The sequence below is a fragment of the Rhinopithecus roxellana genome, chromosome 6 (assembly GCF_007565055.1).
Source record: "Rhinopithecus roxellana isolate Shanxi Qingling chromosome 6, ASM756505v1, whole genome shotgun sequence".
In the NCBI taxonomy this organism is placed as follows: domain Eukaryota; kingdom Metazoa; phylum Chordata; class Mammalia; order Primates; family Cercopithecidae; genus Rhinopithecus; species Rhinopithecus roxellana.
Genome location: NC_044554.1, coordinates 99,016,812 through 99,036,349, shown reverse-complemented (window position 1 = coordinate 99,036,349; position 19,538 = coordinate 99,016,812). Strand labels below are relative to the sequence as shown.

Below are 19,538 nucleotides of genomic sequence, written 5' to 3'. Positions count from 1 at the left end.
CCTGGTACCCTCTAAGCTGCCAATCGTGCATGACAGCCCTGAGGCAGAGGGGCTCGCCTGCCTCAGTTTCCCCATCTGTTCAGAGAGGGATTAAAGGCAGTCTCCGAGAACCCACCCAGCTCTGTCATCCTGGGAGTCCAACAACTACATTGTTTGGTTTTTTGTTTGTTTATTTGCTTGAGATGGATCTCGCTCTGTCCCCCAGGTTGGAGTGCAATGGCGCAGTCTTGGCTCACTATGACCTCCTCCTCCCAGGCTCAGGCGATCCTTCCATCTCAGTCTCCTGAGTAGCTGGGACCAAAGGCACATGCCACCATGCTTGTCTAATTTCTGTATTTTTGGAAGAGATGGGGTTTTGCCATGTTGCCCAGGCTGGTCTCGAACTCCTGAGCTCAGGAGATCTGCCCGCCTCAGCCTCTCACAGTGCTAGATTACAGGTGTGAGCCACCACGCCCAGCCCAACGACTGCATTTTGACAGAGGCACACCACCAGAAGCCAACAGCACGGGACCTGGGTATCCCAGAGACCTGGGTTCAGGTCCTGGCCCTGCCACTGGCTGCTGTGTGACTTTGAGCAAGTTCCTTGGCCTCTCTGAATCTTGGTCTTCTCATCTATAAAATGGGAGAAATGGCTCCCCTCCCTCACAGGGCCGTTGGGAGGAGTTGAGCAGAGTGCAGGGTTATGCTCTGGGCCCGGCCCCAGCAGGGATGTCCCCTGCCCTCTTCCCCTTCAGAGGCTGCATATCTCAAGCACATGGCCATGCTGGTAGAACTCCAGGCACTAAGACGTGCAAGGCACCCTACTCAATGTGCCTCTCCACTCAACTTGAACCTCATCCCTGCGGTGCCAGGGCATGGGTTGAGGATGCTGGGCCAACCATCCCTCCCCCCACCAGCACAGCCTCCTCAGAGGCTGCATCTCCAAGGCAGAGGAGCTGAGATCAGTGAGGCGGGACATATCCCCAGTGGGGAGGCCCAGGAGGAAGGGAGCGCAGAGTGTGAACTGCAGGCTGTACCACCGGGTCCCTGGCCTGAGTTCCAGGTGGTGCCCAACAGTGAACCCCACTGTCTTTCCTGCTGCTTATGCCCTTGAGCCCTGCTGTGGGAACGGGGGATGAACCATTTGAGCCATTCTGACCCTGTGTCCTGTAGTCCAGAGCCTGTCTGCTGACCGTGTTCTGGACTTCCGGCCACCTTCCTCCCCAGGTGGAGAATGGAGCTGAGTACATCCTGGAGACCATCGACTCTCTGCAGAAGCACTCGTGGGTAGCTGACATCCAGGGCTGTGTGGACCCCGGGTGAGTGTCCAAGTGGCCCAAGGATGGGTGGACAGGCTGGGTGTGTCATTGGTCCAGCCTTCACCAGGAGCTGCTTTCTAGCAGGGCGGGAGCTCAGCTTGAGAAACGAGCAACTCAATGTGATTCAGGTTGGTGCCAGCCAGGATCACCCTCCTTTAAAATACCCCCTACCTCCAATTCCCAGCAGGCTCTGTGTGAGGCCTGCTCTATGGGGCCAGGGCCTGGGGACCTGGAAGGAAGTTGGACCAAGTCTTATCTTCACCTCAAGAGAGCCTCAGAGCACTGGGAGTTGGGCAGAGATGGGAGTAAGTCCCCAAAGGGCTGGGGGCCTGGTACAATGGCTCACGCCTGTGACCCCAACACTTTGGGAGGTTGAGCTGGGAGGACCGCTTGAGCCCAGGAGTTCAAAACCAGCCTGGGCAACATAGCCAGACCCCCCCGCCTTTTTTTTTTTTTTTTTTTTTTTTTTTTTGAGACAGGGTTTTGCTCTGTTGCCCAGGCTGGAGTACAATGGTGTGATCTTGGCTCACTGCGACCTCTGCCTCCCAGGTTCAAGCAATTCTCCTGTCTCAGCCTCCCGAGTAGCTGTGATTACAGGTGCCCACCACCAGGCCCAGCTGATTTTTATATTTTTAGTAGAGACGGGGTTTCATCGTGTTGGCCAGGCTGGTCTCGAACTACAGACTTCAAGTGATCCACCCACCTTAGCCTCCCAAAGTGCCGGGATTACAGGCATGAGCCACTGTGCCCAGCCAACCCTGTCTCTTAAAATAAGAAAAATAAAAAGAGCTGGAGAGAGGCTCCTAACCCAGCTCTGGGCTCAGGGAAGGGTTGCTGGTAGGCGTGCTCACCTAACCCGAGGCTTAAATAAAGAGTGGACCAACGCTAGGCAGAGGAGGATGGGAGGGGGCAGAGAGAACAGCCCAGCAAAAAGAGTGGAAATGGAACTGGGCACGGTGGCATGCATCTGTTATCCCAGCTACTCTGGAGGCTGAGGCTGGAGGATCGCTTGAGCCCAGGATTTGGAGGCTACAGTGATCTAGGACTGCACCACTGCACTCCAGCCTGGGCAGCAGAGCAAGACCCTAACTCTTAAAAAATAATAATAAAAATTTGGCCAGGGCCAGGCACAGTGTCTCACACCTGTAATCCCAGCACTTTGGGGGGCCAAGGCTGGCAGATCACCTGAGGTCAGGAGTTCGAGACCAGCCTGGCCAACATGGTGAAACCCCATCTCTACTAAAAATACAAAAATTAGCCAGCATGGTGGCAGGCATCTGTAATCCCAGCTACTCAAGAGGCTGAGGCAGAAGAATCGCTTGAACCCAGGAGGCAGAGGTTGCAGTGAGCTGAGATTGTGCCACTGCACTCCAGCCTGAGCGACAGAGCCAGACTCTGTCTCAAAATAATAATACTTTTAAAAGGTGTGGAAGTGTACAGGCACCTGGGACTTGCAGGGAACATCAAGGCCTTTGGGGTAGCCAGTGAGGAGGAGGTTTTGATGAGAGCTCAGGAAACGGGTAGGTCAGGGACAATGGGAGCCATGGCGGGTAATAAGCAGAGGGCACTTACGGTCAGCTGTGAACAGGAAGAGCAGCAAGAAGGTTGGCTCCACCGTCCAGGAGAGATGCCAGGCCAGGAGTAGGAGGGACAGGCAGCCTGACACGCTGAGCGATTGGCAGCAGCTCTGCTGGCTAATGGGGTGAGCCAAGCCCCCGGGGGAAGGGCCGCTGCTTTCTAATTAACAGCTTCATTTAAAGAAACACAATTAAGGTCCTGGGCGCCTCCCAGGCCCTGATCCACAAAGTGCTTGGAATCCCTCCTCCGACTCCAGACCATCTGCTCTGCAGACTTTCCCTAGCCCCTGTGAAGGTGAACCTCACTTGGTGGAATCTTCGAGCTGGCAGGGTCCCAGACACCTCGTGTCACAGACGGGGAGAGAAACCTTCCCACCCTCTGAGGGTCTCCACGGGATCCCAGGAGGAGCCCAGCCCCTCAGGGATAGTGGGCAGGGATCATGAGCCCTCAGCGGGGACTGTACCCACTTGGTGGTATCCGGGCCATGAGAGAGCCTTCCCCTTGGCTTTCTGAAGTTTCAGTGGAAAATCAATTTGCAAAAGGCAGATAAATAAGAGAAAAGGCATACAAATTGATTGATTTATTTTTATTGTATTATTTTATTTTTTAGAGGTAAGGCCTTGCTCTATCGCCCAGGCTGGTGTACAGTGGTGCAGTCAAGCTTACTGCAGCCTCGACCTCCTGGGCTCAAGCGATCCGCCTGCCTCAGCCTCCCAAGTAACTGGGACTATAGGCACATGCCACGATGACTGGCTAATTTTTTTTTTTTTTTTTGAGACAGAGTCTTGCTGTATCATCCAGGCTGGAATGCAATGGCATAATCACAGCTCACTGCAACCTCCACCTCCCAAGTTCAAGCAATTCTCCTGCCTCAGCCTCCTGAGTAGCTGAGATTATAGGTGCCTGCCACCATGCCCAGCTAATTTTTGTATTTTTAGTCAAGACAGGGTTTCCCCATGGTGGTCAGGCTGGTCTCAAACTCTTGACCTCAGGTGATCTGCCAACCTCATCATCCCAAAGTGCTGGGATTACAGGTGTGAGCCACTGCACCCAGCCTAATTTTTTTTTTTTTTTTTTTTTTTTTTTTTTTTTTTGAGACGGAGTCTCGCTCTGTCACCCAGACTGGAGTGCAGTGGCCAGATCTCAGCTCACTGCAAGCTCCGCCTCCCGGGTTCACGCCATTCTCCCGCCTCAGCCTCCCGAGTAGCTGGGACTACAGGCGCCTGCCACCACGCCCGGCTAGTTTTTTGTATTTTTTTAGTAGAGGCGGGGTTTCACCGTGTTAGCCAGGATGGTCTTGATCTCCTGACCTCGTGATCTGCCCATCTGGGCCTTCCAAAGTGCTGGGATTACAGGCTTGAGCCACCGTGCCCGGCCTAATTTTTTTTTTTTTTAAGAGATGGGTAATCCCAGCACTTTGGGAGGCCGAGGCGTGCAGATCACGAGGTCAGGAGATCGAGACCATCCTGGCTAACACGGTGAAACCCCGTCTCTACAGAAAATACAAAAAATTAGCTGGGCTTGGTGGTGGGCGCCTGGAGTCCCAGCTACTGGGGAGGCTGAGGCACGGGAGGCGGAGCTTGCAGTGAGCCGAGATCGCCCCACTGTACTCCAGCCTGGGCGACGGAACGAGACTCCGTCTCAAAAAAAAAAAAAAGCCAGGCATGGTGGCTTACACCTGTAATTCCATTACTTTGGGAGGCTGAGGGAGGCAGATCACGAAGTCAGGAGTTTGAGACCACCTTGGCCAACATGGTGAAACCCTGTCTCTACTAAAAATACAAGAAGTAGCTGGGTGTGTTGATGGGCGCCTGTAATCCCACCTACTTGGGAGGCTGTAGCAGAAGAATCGCTTGAACCCGGGAGGCAGAGATTGCAGTGAGCCAAGATCGCGCCACTGCACTCCAGCCTGGGCAACAGAGTGAGACTCTCTCTCAAAAAAAAAAAAGATACAGGAAAATGGTCCATTTTTATGCTTAGGTTCAGCAAAGTATAGACAGCGGTGTAGAAAGAGGATTGGACGGCCGGGCGCTGTGGCTCAAGCCTGTAATCCCAGCACTTTGGGAGGCCGAGGCGGGCGGATCACGAGGTCAGTAGATCGAGACCATCCTGGCTAACATGGTGAAACCCCGTCTCTACTTAAAAAAATACAAAAATCTAGCCGGGCAAGGTGGCGGGCGGCTGTAGTCCCAGCTACTCGGGAGGCTGAGGCAGGAGAATGGCGTGAACCAGGGAGGCGGAGCTTGCAGTGAGCTGAGATCCGGCCACTGCACTCCAGCCTGGGCGACAGAGCCAGACTCCGTCTCAAAAAAAAAAAAAGAAAAGAAAGAGGATTGGACACAAAGGGCAGGATCTGAAGGGAACAGGCTGAGCGGGGGACCCAGCCAGGCCTGTCTGTCTAGATTTTTCTTGGCCTCTCTGAACAGCATTCCTTCTGGGTGTGGGACAGAACCCTATCTTGAATGGGGGTTTTATGACCTACAGTCAAACCAGGTAGATTGGGTAATTTCTTTCATTCTTTTTTTCTTGCTTGCTTTCCTTTCCTTCTTTCCTTTCTTTCTCTCTTTCCTTTTGTTTTTACTTTTTTTTCTGTTCTGTTGCCCAAGCTGGAGGGCAGTGGCACGATCACAGCTCACTGCAGCCTCCAATTCCTGGACTCCATTGATCCTCCTGCCTCACCACCACGCCTAGCTAATTTTTTTTTTTTTATTAAGACGGGGTTCTCAGGGCCAAGTGCGGTGGCTCATGCCTATAATCCCAACACTTTAGGAGGCTGAGGCGGATGGATCACCTGAGGTTGGGAGTTCGAGATCAGGCTGGCCAACATGGAGAAACCCCGTCTCTACTAAAAATACAAAATTAGCTGGGCGTGGTGGTGCATGCCTGTAATCCCAGCTACTCGGAGGAGGCTGAGGCAGGAGAATCACTTGAACCCCCGGGAGGCAGAGGTTGCAGTGAGCCAGGATTGCGCCATTGCGCTCCAGCCTGGGCAGCAAGAGCAAAACTCTGTCTCAAAAAAAAAAAAAAAGGACAGGTTCTCGCGGCCGGGTGCAGTGGCTCATGCCGGTAATCCCCACACTCTGGGAGGCCAAGGCGGGCAGATCACCAGTTCAAGATCAGCGTGGCCAACATGGTGAAACCCTGTCTCTACAAAAAATACAAAAAAAAAAAAATTGGCCAGGCATGGTGGTGCATGCTTGTGATCCCAGCTACTGAGGAGGCTGATGCAGGAGAGTTGCTTGAACCAGGGAGGCGGAGGTTGCGGTGAGCTGAGATCGTGCCACTGCACTCTAGCCTGGGCAATAGAGCAAGACTCCATTTCAGAAAAAAAAGATGGGGGTCTCACTATGTTGCCCAAGCTGATCTCAAACTCCTGGCCTCAAGTGATCCTCCCACTTCAGCCTCCCAGAGTGCTATTATTACAAACATGAGCCACCATGCCTGGCTGGATAATTTCTTTATGACAAGTTTTTACACAGAATATTTTTAAGTTGGCCAGGTGCAGTAGCTCACGCCTGTATTTCCAGCATTCTGGGAGGACGAGGCAGGCGAATCACGAGATCAGGAGTTCAAGACCAGCCTGGCCAACATAGTGAAACCCCATCCCTACTAAAAATACAAAAAGAAATTAGCTGGGCATGGTGGCGGGTGCCTGTAATCCCAGCTACTCAGGAGGCTGAGGTAGGAGAATCGATTGAACCCAGGAGGCAGAGGCTGCAGTGAGCCAAGATCACACCACTGCACTCCAGCCCTGGCAACAGAGTGAGACTCATCTCAAAAAAAAAAGAATATTTTTAGGTTTTATGACTACGTTTTGGAAAAAGGAGTTCTGGTTTCTGTGACCCCCCTTGGGAAAGAGGGACTTCCGTTTCTCTGGTGCCTCTGGGGAGAAGAGGATTGAGAGACAGGTAGGCAGGAGAAGGTCAGAGAAAAACATTTTTGTTTCTGAGGCTGCTGCTGAGGACTATATTTTGGGATATTGTTTTCTGAGCACCAACAGTGGCCTGGTCAATCACATGGTGGCTACAGAGCCAGCGGAGGGTGGGACAGAGGGACATGGAGGCAGAGAGAGGTGACCAGAGCCAGGAGGGCTACATGCTGGGCCATGGGACTGCCAGCCACTGCCTGGCCACGAAAGCAGCCTGTGGTCTGGGTCCAAGTCCCACGGCAGGACATGGCTTCCATTTCTTGTCTCCACAGTGACAGCGAGGAAGACACCGAGCTCTCCTGTACCCGAGGAGGCTGTCTGGCCAGCCGTGTGGCCTCCTGCAGCTGTGAGCTCCTGACTGATGGTAGGTAGGGGGACAGGGTTGGAGGAGGAGCACACTCAGGGTGGACAGATGAAGATACGTGTGTCTTACCTGCCATTTCCCCAGCAGTTGACCTACCCCGGCCCCCAGAGACGACAGCCATGGGTGCAGTGGTGACAGCCCCCCACAGCCGAGGTCGAGATGCTGTCAGAGAGTCCCTGATCCACGTCCCACTAGAGACCTTTCTGCAGACCCTGGAATCCCCGGGCGGCAGCGGCAGTGACAGCAATAACACAGGTGCCATGGGGACAGCCTGCTCTTCCCACACCACCTCTCCTGGACCCCCACCCCCAGCCATGGCCACCCGTGGGCTCCCTAAACCTTGCTAAGCCCCAGAAGCTGTGACATCTCATCCCCCTGGGTCCTTCACACATCTCCGAAGTACTTCTGGCTTTTGTAGACTGGTCTAGGAACCTGGCCCCTCCCACTGGACCCAATTTCAATAGAAAATGTTCACAGGGGCCGGGTACAGTGGCTCACGCCTGAAATCCCAACACTTTGGGAGGCCATGGTGGGTGGATCACCTGACGTCAGGAGTTCGAGACCAGCCTGGCTAACATGGCAAAACCCCATCACTACAAAAAATACAAAAATTGGCCGGGGGTGGTGGTGCACACATGTAGTCCCAGCTACTCGGGAGGCTGAGGCAGGAGAATCACTTGAACCTGGGAGGCGGAGGTTGCAGTGAGCCAAGATCACGCCACTGCACTCAGCCTGGGCAACAGAGTGAGACTCTGTCTTAAAAAAGAAAAAGAAAAAGAAAAAGAGAGAAAAGAAAATGCTCACAGGGGCTGGGTGCAGTGTCTCACACCTATTATCCCAGCCAGTGCTTTGGGATGCTGGGGATCACTTGAAGCCTGGAGTTTGAGACTAGCATAGACAACATAGCAAGACCCTATCTGCACAAAATTTTTGAGACAGAGTCTCACTTTGTCACCCACGCTGGAGTGTAGTAGCAGATCACAACTCACTGCAACCTCCACCCCCGAGTTCAAGCGAGTCTCCTGTCTCAGCCTCCCGAGTAGCTAAGAATACAGGCACCCACCACCACACCTGGCTGATTTTTGTATTTTTAGTAGAGATAGGGGTTTTGCCATGTTGGCCAGGCTGGTCTTGAACTGCTGACCTCAAGTGATCCTCCTGCCTTGGCCTCCCAAAATGCTGGAATTACAGGTGTGAGCCACCATGCCCGGCCACAAACATTTTTTTTTAATTATCTGGGCAGGTTGGTACACACCAACCTGCCTGTAGGTTGGTGTGCCTGTAGTCCCAGCTACTTGGGAGGCCGAGGTGCGAGGATCACTTGAGCCCAGGAGGTCGAGGCTACAGTGAGCTGTGATCACACCATTGCACTCCAGCCTGGGCAACAGAGAGAGACCCTATAAAAGAAAAAAAAAAGAAAAAAAAAAGAAAAGAAAGAGAAAAGAAAAGAAGAAAGGACGGAGGGAGGGAGGGAAGGAAGGGGCTCACAGAAAAGGGTCCAGAGGGTTGGAATCAGGGGTTGGGAACAGGCGACTGGATTTGTTCCTAAATTTGTTGATGACTTACAGAGCAACTCCAGGATAGTCCTTCACAGCTCTGTGCCTCAGTTTACCTCATAGACGTCACCATTGGGTTGGGTCAGCTCCCTGCCCAACTTTGAAATTATTCCAGCTGGGCACAGTGGCTCACACCTGTAATCTCAGCACTTCAAGAAACCAAGGCAGGAGGATCGTTTGAGCCCAGGACTTCTAGACTAGTCTGGGCAACAAAGCAAGACTCTGCCTCTACAAAAAATAAACAAAAATTAGCCAGGCATTGTGACTCAAGCTTGTAGTCCTAGCTACCCAGGAGGCTGAGGTGGGAGGATTGCTTGAGCCCAGGAGGCCAAGGCTGCAGTGAGCTATGGTTGTGCCACTGGACTTCAGCCTGGGTGACAGAGCAAGACCCTATCTCAAAAAATAAGTTAAATAAATACATAAATAAAATTATTCGGCTGGGCACAGTGGCTCACGCCTGTAATCTCAGCACTTTGGGAGGCCAAGATGGGCAGATTGCCTGAGCTCAGGAGTTCAAGACCGGCCTGGGCAACATGGTGAAACGCTGTCTCTACTAAAAATACAAAAATTAGCCTGGCCATAGTGGTGCATGACTGTAATCCCAAATACTCAGGAGGCTGAGGCAGGAGAATCACTTGAACCTACAAGACCGAGGTTGCAGTAAGTTGAGATCACACCACTGCATTCTAGCCTGGGCAACAGAGCAAGACTCTGTCTCAAACAAAAAAATATTCAGGCCAGGTGCTTTGGCTCACATCTGTAATCCCAGCACTTTGGGAGGCCAAGGCAGGAGGATCACTTGAACCTAGGAGTTTGAGACCAGCCTGGGGAACATAGCAAGACCCCATCTCTAAAAAATAAAAAATAAGGCCGGGCACAGTGGCTTACGCCTATAATCGCAGCACTTCGGACCCCATCTCTACTAAAAATACAAAAATTAGTTGGGTATAGTGGCAGGCGCCTGTAATCCCAGCTACCCGAGAGGCTGAGGCAAGAGAATCGCTTGAACCCCGGAGGCAGAGGTTACAGTAAGCCACCGGGATTGTGCCATTACACTCCAGCCTAGGCGACAAGAGCAAAACTTTGTCTCAAAAAATTAAAAATAAAAACTAAAAACCAACAAAAATTTTAAAAATTATTCCAACAGCATTTTGCATGTAAAAAAATCAAGATGTCGCCTCTTTTCTCACTTTATTTCTATGCCTCCCTCTCTCCTTCCCCCTATGTTCCTCACACTGTCATCCCCACCTCAGGGGAAGAGGGTGCAGAGACGGATCCGGAGGCTGAGCCGGAGCTGGAACTGTCCGACTACCCCTGGTTCCACGGGACACTGTCCCGGGTCAAGGCTGCTCAACTGGTTTTGGCAGGAGGGCCCCGGAACCACGGCCTCTTCGTGATCCGCCAAAGTGAGACTCGGCCTGGGGAGTACGTGCTGACTTTCAACTTCCAGGGCAAGGCCAAGGCAAGTGTGTGTGGGGGGCCATGGGGGTGCAGTGGCCAGCCCTGAGGGAGGGGGGTCATGGTGACCCCGGTCCTGAGGCTGTGCCTCAGAAGCAGCTGCAGGCGAACCGGTGTGGCATGACTTCCCGTGGGCCTCGCTCACCCCAGCCATGCTCCGTGAACCACCTGCGTCCCTCCTACACATCACTGACGGACTGCAGTCAGCCCTATTTCAGCCTCTCCATTCTCCAGATGGGGATCTCATAGCACTGGATCTTCTGAGGGTCTCCACCCAGAGATCCCGCAGTGCGGGGCTAGAGCCAGCCAAGGCCCTCAGAGCCCCACCTTCTGCCCCACCCGCCCCAGACAGGCCCTCTTCCCTGCCCAGGTCAGGTCACCAACCCGAGAGTTACACACGGGCAAGCCCTAGAGACCCACCAGGGGAGGAGGACCTGGGCTGAGTGGGAGAGCTGTGCAGGGTCTAGGGGGTGGGGTTCAGCATCGAAGGGGACAGCCTGATCAGAGACCTGCAGGGGAGGGAGAATTGTGGAGGCAAAGACAGGCGGGAAGGCGATCCCAACAGCGCCCAGCTGGATCAGAGGCATGATGGTATACCCAGGCAGTGTGCTTTCAAGGAAGAGGATTGTGTGCTATATTGACCTAAAATGCTTTGTTTTTGTTTTTGTTTTTGTTTGTTTGAGACAGTCTCGCTCTCTCCTCCAGGCTGGATTACAAAAGTACAATCTCAGTTCATTGCAACCTCCACCTCCCGGGTTCAAGCGATTCTTGTGCGTCAGCCTCCCAAGTAGCTGGGATTACAGACACGTACCACCACACCTGGCTAATTTTTGTATTTTTAGTAGAGACGGGGTTTCGCCGTGTTGGCCAGGCTGGTCTCGAACTCCTGACCTCAGGTGATCCACCCGCCTTGGCCTCCCAAAGTGCTGGGATTACAGGCGTGAGCCACTGCGCCTGGCCTGTTGACCTGAAATTCACAGGAAAATTTGACAGCAAAGCCGAATGATTATGGGAGGGTGCAATGTGGCCAGAGGAGCCAGGAACCTCAGTGCCCGCCCCCGCATCCCAGGTTTCCGATAAGGAAACACTCAGCCCAGGCTCCTGCCAGGACAGATTTCCTGGCGGCCCCTACTAGAGGAGGGAGAACCTTAGGACTCCTGGTCTAGGCCTGCAGCTGGGGGACAGTGTCTCTCTGCAGGGACCCTGGCTGCCCTAACCCCTAGTGACCCAGTGCAGACCCTCTAGTGGCTTCTCTCCTCCGCCGGGTTGGCCCCACCGTACAGGAGATAGCACCTCCACCAGGGACATTTCCTTGGCAAGCAGCCACTCTTCCAGTTCCTCCAACAACCAGGTGCTTAAGGCCATCCCTGGTGACGTGCGTTTACTTCTCAGCCAGTGCTGCTCCAGGCAGCCTTCCAGAGGGCCTGGATCTGACTCATGCCCAAGCCAGAGGCTAGGATGGGGGAACACAGGGTGGGCAGGAAGCTCCTCTCCTTCCTGGAACGGGACCCAGCCTTGAACCTGCCTCTCACCTCTCTACCCAGCTGCTCTTCTCCCAGAGTGGAGATGACTGCTCCAGGCTTGATAATTGAATGGTGGGACAAAGCAGGAACCCCAGCCTCCCGCATACATACCTCCTGGGAGGGAAGATCACTACCTTCCCAGATGCAACTCTTTCCACCTTCACGGAATAAACATCTGGAAGGTCTGGCAGAAGATTGGGATGTGTCCGACTTGCCTCTTCTCACCCCTGGGGCCCGGCTGTGCCCTGCGCAGGCTCTGCCCGGCTATGAGGCTGTGGTGGGACCCCTCTGTGCTGTTTCTCTCGGGCTGAGTCCCCGCATTGTCCTGGCAACTTATTCTGCTAAGTGGCAGAGCTCACTTGTGGGACTGCCACCCTGCTCCAGGGATTGTCTGTATTTTGTTGTATGTTTGGTTTTTAAAGGGATGGGGGGAATCTCACCATGTTGGCCAGGCTAGTCTTGAACTCCTGACCTCTAGTGATCCACTCCCCTCAGCCTCCCAAAGTGCTAGGATAACAGGCGTGAGCCACCGCACCCGGCGGATTGTCTGTCTTTTATGTAGGTGGCCAGACCAGCTCCCCTTCCTGGGCTTGGGGCTATGTGTGTACCCTCAGACCACTCCTCTTAGCTCCCCTGTTGCCACACACACCCCAGAGATAGCCACTTTTTTCTGCACTGGGATACATGTTGAGCAAAATAGGGCTTAAGTCAGAGACCTGCGGCTCACCACTAGACACCACAGGCCTATGGTTTCTTACCCTGAGGCACCTGCCTCATGCAGGCTCTGGAGACCCAGAGAGAAGCCAGCCCTGTTCGGTCACTCCTCCCTAGCCAGCCCAGGGGAGTTTTCCACGCCCTGGGTTTTGGCTGTGCGGGGACAGAGGCCCAACCTCTAGCCCCCTGGGCTAGGGGAACCACCCAAACAGGAGTTTTCTTCCCTGCTCTGTGCTCTGTGACCGTGGGCCAGTCACTCACCCTCCCTGGGCCTTTGTTTTCCCATCTCTAACATGGGAGCAGTAATCCTTGTCTTCTGGCGTTAGGGAGAGGATTAGAGATTAGAGGTGTGTAGGACATGGGCCCATAGTAGGAGTGTCCCAGCATGGGGACAGTGCTTGGTGCCTTCCATCCCAGCCTGAGTCCGTTGCCCCCATTCCCCACCCCCAGATGGGGCTCAGGTGTGAGGGGCCCCCTGGCTCTGACACAGCCCCATACAGCCCCTGTGAGCCTTGGTCCTTCCATCAACCCCCAGAGGCGCTTACCCAGTTGCCCAGCCCCGGACACACCCCTGACCACACCCACCTGTACCCACAGCACCTGCGCCTGTCCCTGAACGGCCACGGCCAGTGTCACGTACAGCACCTGTGGTTCCAGTCTGTGCTTGACATGCTCCGCCACTTCCACACACACCCCATCCCACTGGAGTCAGGGGGTTCCGCCGATATCACCCTTCGCAGCTATGTGCGGGCCCAGGGCCCCCCGCCAGGTAAGATGCTGCCACCTGGCCCATGTGATTACTCAAGAAGACCCCCTTGATTACTCAAGAAGGTGTCCCCTGTGGTAGGATGAGCCCCAGGTCTCCTGTCCCACAGCCTCAGCTGTGTCCCTCCCACCCTAGCCTAGCCACAGCAATTGCAAGCAGTCAGGTCAGCAGGAGTGGAGGCAGAAGTGGCAGCCCTGAGGCAGCCAGGTCCCTAATGATTCCTTGCAAGGGGAACGGGGTGCCCAAGAGCAGTGCAGGTGGGCGTATGGGGGTGGGGACGGGGGTGTGGATTGGGGCAAGTGGGAGGAAAGGAGCTGGGGGTGTGGATTCCCAACCCCTGCACGGGGGAGGCTCAGAGCAAAGCTGCTGTGACCCAGCACTAAGGGCATGGGTGCATGTGCATGCGTGTGGTTGTGTGTGTGCATGAGTGTATGTGTGGATGTGCACGCATGTGCCCGTGTGTGTACATTTACGTGTGCGTGTGTGCATGAATATGCATGAGCATGTGCATTGCGTGCATGTGTATGCGTGTGCGTATATACGTGCACGTGTGTGCACGCGTGCATGGGCGCGCATGTGCTTGTGTGTGTGCTTCTGTGCGAGCGTGTGCATCGTGTGCGTGTGGCTGTATGGGCGTGCACACGCGTGGTTAGGTATGTGTATGTATGTGTGCTCCTGTTAATGCATATGTGCGGGTGTGCGTGCATATGTGTCCGAGGACATGGGCTGCAACTCGGAAACCTGAGCGTGAGCCCTGGCCCCCTGAGGGATCCCGGCCTCCCTCCAGGATGTGGCCAGCCCAGGTCCCCACTCACGCCCTGCTGCCACCTCGTTGCAGAGCCGGGCCCCGCGCCCCCTGCCGCGCCAGCGCCCCCAGCCTGCTGGAGCGACCCGCCCGGCCAGCACTACTTCTCCAGCCTGGCCGCGGCTGTCTGCCCGCCCGCCTCGCCCTCCGACGCCGCCGGCGCCTCCTCGTCGTCCGCCTCGTCTTCCTCGGCCGCGTCAGGGCCAGCCCCCACGCGCCCCGTCGAGGGCCCGCTCAGCGTGCGGAGCCGCAGCAACAGCGCCGAGCGCCTGCTGGAGGCCGTGGCCGCCGCCGCCGCTGCCGAGGAGCCCCCGGAGGCCGCGCCCGGCCGCGCGCGCGCCGTGGAGAACCAGTACTCCTTCTACTAGCCCGCGGCGCCGCCCGGGTGGGACACGCCAAGCTCTTCAGTGAAGACACGATGTTATTAAAAGCCTGTTTTAGGGACTGCACCCGGCTGTCCTGTCGTCCTTTCTCCCACGTGGAAGGCGGGGACTGCGGGGCAGCCACTCTCAGAGACCCCTGTCCAGCCCAGTGTGGCCTGACACCTGCCAGGCCCCCTTACAGCTGTGTCTCTGGTGGGATAGCTGAGGGACTCCCCATGGGCCATCGGGCAGCACCTGAAAGAGGACCCGATAGCAAGGGTTAGGGCTTAGGATCGGGAGGGGGTTTTAGTGGAGCTGTGAGGCAGAGAGATGGGGGTGGCAACAACCAGGGGTGCTGGAAAGAGAGGAGGGGGCATTCAGGACACAGGGATGGGGAGCACGCCCAGGTCATACGGAGACCTTGGATGCTAGGAGGAGTCCGGGCTCCGACTAGGAGGGTAAAGGCGTTTTGGGGCAGATCTATGAAGTCTGGTGGTGTGGACAGGGCGGCAGGGCAGAATGTCTCCATATTAGCCCTTAGGGGATTGGGCAATGGAAGAGGCTGGATTTCCCAGCTCGGTCGTAGACTTAAACTTACAAGAAGCTTAAAGAGCCCTCCCACCCACCGCACTCCACCCTATTCACACCCTGCCCCACCCGGTCCCATTCCCACCCCACACCTACCCACAGGTGGAATTCCAGCTGTGGCTCCCATGACCCCAGGCTCAGGAGACACTGCCTGCTGGCAGTCCCAGTACCGCATGTCCAAGAAAGATCTTGTTCCTACTAAGCCAAACCTCTGCCTTCCCCTCGATGCCCCAGACGTGGGATCAAAGACCCATGGTCCCCTTGCCCAGGACTGGCCTTGCAGGGCTTGGGCCAATGATGTATCCATCTATCTTTCTTTCTTTCTCCTTCCTTCCTCCCTCCCTCCCTCCCTCCCTCCCTCCCTCCCTTCCTTCCATCCTTCCTTTCTTCCTTCCTTCCTTCCTCTCTCTTCTCTTTCTCTCTCTTTCTCTTCTTTCCTTTTCTTTCTTTTTCTTTTTTGAGACAGGTGCAGTGGCACGATCTTGGCTCACTTGCAGCCTCAACTTCCTGGACTCAAACTATCCTCCCACCTCAGCCTCCCAAGTATCTGGGACTACAGGCGTGCACCACCACGCCCAGGTAATTATTTTTGGTAGAGACAGGGTTTCACCATGTTGGCTAGGTGGGTCTCGAACTCCTGAGCAATCCTGGGTGGGAGGTGATCCACCCACCTCAGCCTTTCAAAGGGCTGAGATTATAGGCATGAGCCACTGTGCCTGGCCAGTGATGCGAATTTCAGATCCCAGACATCTAAATCTCTTAGGACTGTGACTAAGACTCACAGCCTCCTCCCCATAAAAGGGGCACGAACACCCTTGGGCGGCTCCCAGGGCTATCAGTCACCCGGTCCCCATGCACAAAATCACCAGGAAGTGACAGAGCAGGGCCCCCTGCTGCCACCATGGTGAGGAAAGAATACAAATTCAGCCATCAGGAGAGCACCCTGCTACCTCTGCTTCCAGCACCTCCATTCAGTTGTGGCTGGAGCCCTTCTGCCCCCGTGCCCTGGTGGTTTGGGGTCTATGCCAGGCCAAGTGCAAGCCCCCATTCCACTCCAACAAGAACAGAGCAGGCTCTGGACTGAGGCTTGGGTTGGGCAGAGGAACAGGGGCAGACTTAAGACTTGGACCCACCGGGCAGGGGCAGTGGTTCACGCTTGTAATCCCAGCACTTTGGGGGGGCCAAGGCGGGCAAATCACCTGAGGTCAGGAGTTTGAGACCAGCCTGGCCAACATGGTGAAACCCCTCCTCTACCAAAAATACAAAAAACAAAAACAAAAAAAAAACTGGCCAGGTGTGGTGGTGCACGCCTGTAATCCCAGCTGCTTGGGAGGCTGAGGTGGGAGGATCACTTGAACCCAGGAGGTGGAGGTTGCAGTGAGCCAAGATTGCACTCCAGCCTGGGTAACAGTGAGACTCCTTTTCAAAAAAAAAACACTGGACACAGAGTGTACCAGCCTTCAGGCCCTCCTGTCCTTTCCTCCAGATGTAGTCGGCCACAGCAGAGGCCACTCTCCATGCTGAATGTTCAAAACAGAATCAGCACAGAAGCAGGCAAAAGCACTGATGGCTGTCGCCCTCGCTTAATGGGGGGCTCATGCACATACACACACACAAAGAGTATAAGACTGTGGGAGAGGGTCTGTGCCCATCCTAAGGGGGGCAGGCGCTGTTCCTGGGGAGTTCCCAGGTTAAAGTGAATTCGGGGGGGACAGCAGGAGAAGATGATACGGTGACCCCCCCGGGCTCTCCCAAGGGATGCGGCAGGAAGGCCCAGGAGGTCAGTGAAAAGGGAGCTCTCTCTTCAGTCTGGCCACCAGGGTGAGATCCTTAGGTCTGTCACTCAAGAGGGTGCTTCCAGACAGCCCACACTCAGTGGGGGCTCTGGCGAAATCACAGCAGTTGCACAGACAGCAGCAACATTTTCAAGTGGGTTTCATTTGTTCTTCAACAAGCATTTCAGATGCCTGCTCTGTGCCAGGCCAGGACCATGGGATAGCTGAGCCAAGCTTTGGGACCACGAGTGCCCTGGCTGACTGTGACGCTGGGTGTTGGGGGCATGGGGGACTGCAGTTACAGGAGCAGCGAGGTGGGATATGAGACCTGCAAGGTAGAGAGAGCCTCGAATGCCAGGCCAGGGAGTTTGGAAGGTGCTGGGAGCCAATGCCAATTAAAATGGGAGCTGAGATCACCCTGTAGCCAGAGGGTTGGGGCAAGGATGGATTGGAGTCAGCAAAATGAGGCGGGGTCCAGGGAGGCTGTGGTGGGTCTGGGTGAGGGCAACAGGCCAGGGTGGGGCAGCAGAGGAGGAGGACAGTGACGGAAGAAAGATCATAGCCGGGTGCAGTGGCTCATGCCTGTAATCCCAACACTTTGGGAGGCCAAGGCGGGTGGATTAGCCGGGTTTGGTGGTGGGCGTCTGTAGTCCCAGCTACTCAGGAGGCTGAGGCAGGAGAATAGCGAGAACCCAGGAGGCGGAGCTTGCAGTGAGCCAAGATCACGCCACTGCACTCCAGCCTGGGCGACAGAGCCAGAGTCCATCTCAAAAAAAAAAAAAAAGAAAGAAAGAAACTTCCTGCGATGTCGAGGGGCTCTTACATCCCTAGTATTAAGAGACAGCAAAGCAGCCAGGCACGGTGACTCATGCCTGTAATCCCAACACTTTGGGAGGCCGAGGCAGGCAGATCACTTGAGATCAGAAGTTCGAGACCAGCCTGGCCAATATGGTGAAACCCCATCTCTACTAAAAATACAAAAATTAACACAGCGTGGTGGCGGGCACCTGTAATTCCAGTTACTCGGGAGACTGAGGCAGGAGAATCGCTTGAACTCTGGAGGTGGAGGTTGCAGTGAGCCAAGATTGCCCCACTGAGCTCCAACCTGGGCAACAGAATGAGACTGTCTCAAAAAGGAAAAAAAAAAAGGCTGGGCGCGGTGGCTCAAGCCTGTAATCCCAGCACTTTGGGAGGCCGAGATGGGTGGATCACGAGGTCAGGAGATCGAGACCATCCTGGCTAACACGTTGAAACCCCGTCTCTACTAAAAAAAAAAATACAAAAAACTAGCCGGGCGACGTGGCGAGCGCCTGTAGTCCCAGCTACTCGGGAGGCTGAGGCAGGAGAATGGTGTAAACCCGGGAGGCAGAGCTTGCAGTGAGCTGAGATCCAGCCACTGCACTCCAGCTTGGGCAACAGAGCCAGACTCTGTCTCAAAAAAAAAAAAAAAAAAAAAGCAAAGTAATGCACTAATGTGAATGTTGAGTAATGAATCTCAATCATTGTCCCCAAATCCTGTGTTCATTCATTATTTATTTTAAAGAGCATCTTGATCTGTTGCCCAGGCTGGAATGCAGTGGGGCAATCACAGCTCACTGCAGCCTCAATCTCCTGGGCTCAAATGATCCTCCCACCTCAGCCTCCCAAGTAGTTGGGACTACAGGTAGGTGTCACCACACCCTGCTAATTTTTAATTTTATTGTAGAAATGAGGGGTCTTGCTATGTTTCCCAGGCTGGCCTCGAGCTCCTATCCTCAAGCAATTCTCCTGCCTCGGTCCAAAGGCCTTTTTTTTTTCTTTTTCTTTTTCTTTCTTTTTTTTTGAGACAGTCTTGCTCTGTCACTCAGGCTAGAATGCAGTGGTGCGATGTTGGCTCACTGCAACTTCTGCCTCCAGGGTTCAAGCAATTCTCCTGCCTCAGCCTCCCAAGTAGCTGGGACAAGAGGTGCCCACTACCACGCCCAGCTGACTTTTGTATTTTTAGTAGAGACTGAGTTTCGCCATGTTGGCCAGACTGGTCTTGAACTCCTAACCTCAGGTGATCCACCCGCCTCGGTCTCCCAATGTGCTGGGTTTATAGGCATGAGCCACCGTGCCTGGCCTCAAAATCCTTTAATAAGAAAAAAAACATGCATTTGGCCAAAACATGCATTTGGCTAGGCAGAAAGTTTTCTGCAGTGCCTACCCTCCCCTAAAAGACCCCAGGCCAGGGGTTTCTAATCTCTTTTGTGCCTCAGGCCCCTGACAGTCTGGGGAAGACTATTATGCCCTGCTCAGCATAATGTTTAAAGCGCACAGAATTAAATACATAGACTCACAAGGAAAACCAATTACCCTGAAATTCAGTCAAAATATTAAATACAATTAAAAAGTAATCAAAATATTTTTTTAAACTGGTGATGTAGTAATATACATACTTCTTTATTAACACTTTAAACAGCAAGCTCTAATAGCAGCCCTCATAACTACTGTAATTTCAGCCAATGATGAGCATGAATGATACTTTTGGGTTCTGAAACAAACTGGATGCGCTATGAAAAGATCCCTTATTTGAACAAGCTCTGTGGCTCACATCTGTAATCCAGCACTTTGGAAAACTGAGGTAGGAAGATCACTTGAGGCCAGGAGTTCAAGACCAGCCTTGGCAACAGAACGAGACCTACCCCACTCTGCAAAAAATATGGAAAACAGCCGGGCACAGTGACTCACCCCTATAATTCCAGCACTTTAGGAGGCGAAGGCAACTGGATCACTTGAGGCCAGGAGTTCAAGACCAGCCTGGTCGACACAGCGAAACCCCATCTCTACTAAAAATACAAAAAA

The 19,538-nt window shown here is 54.2% G+C and overlaps 1 protein-coding gene across 6 annotated transcripts in view; it reads left to right on the top strand.

Annotated features, from left to right (window-relative positions):
• SH2B2 (SH2B adaptor protein 2) overlaps positions 1–14,438 on the top strand; it is a 37,748-nt gene extending 23,310 nt beyond the window's left edge. For 5 of the 6 annotated variants that reach the window (XM_030933135.1, XM_030933134.1, XM_010387410.2 and 2 more), the window contains exons 4-9: positions 1,207–1,298; positions 7,077–7,168; positions 7,253–7,423; positions 9,978–10,186; positions 13,017–13,188; positions 14,024–14,438. In XM_030933135.1, coding sequence (XP_030788995.1) covers positions 1,207–1,298; positions 7,077–7,168; positions 7,253–7,423; positions 9,978–10,186; positions 13,017–13,188; positions 14,024–14,358 — 1,071 coding nt within the window. In that variant the 3' untranslated portion in view covers positions 14,359–14,438. The remainder of the gene's footprint in view (positions 1–1,206; positions 1,299–7,076; positions 7,169–7,252; positions 7,424–9,977; positions 10,187–13,016; positions 13,189–14,023) is intronic. The other variant, XM_030933138.1, reaches the window with a different exon arrangement.
• Positions 14,439–19,538: the final 5,100 nt, after the last annotated feature.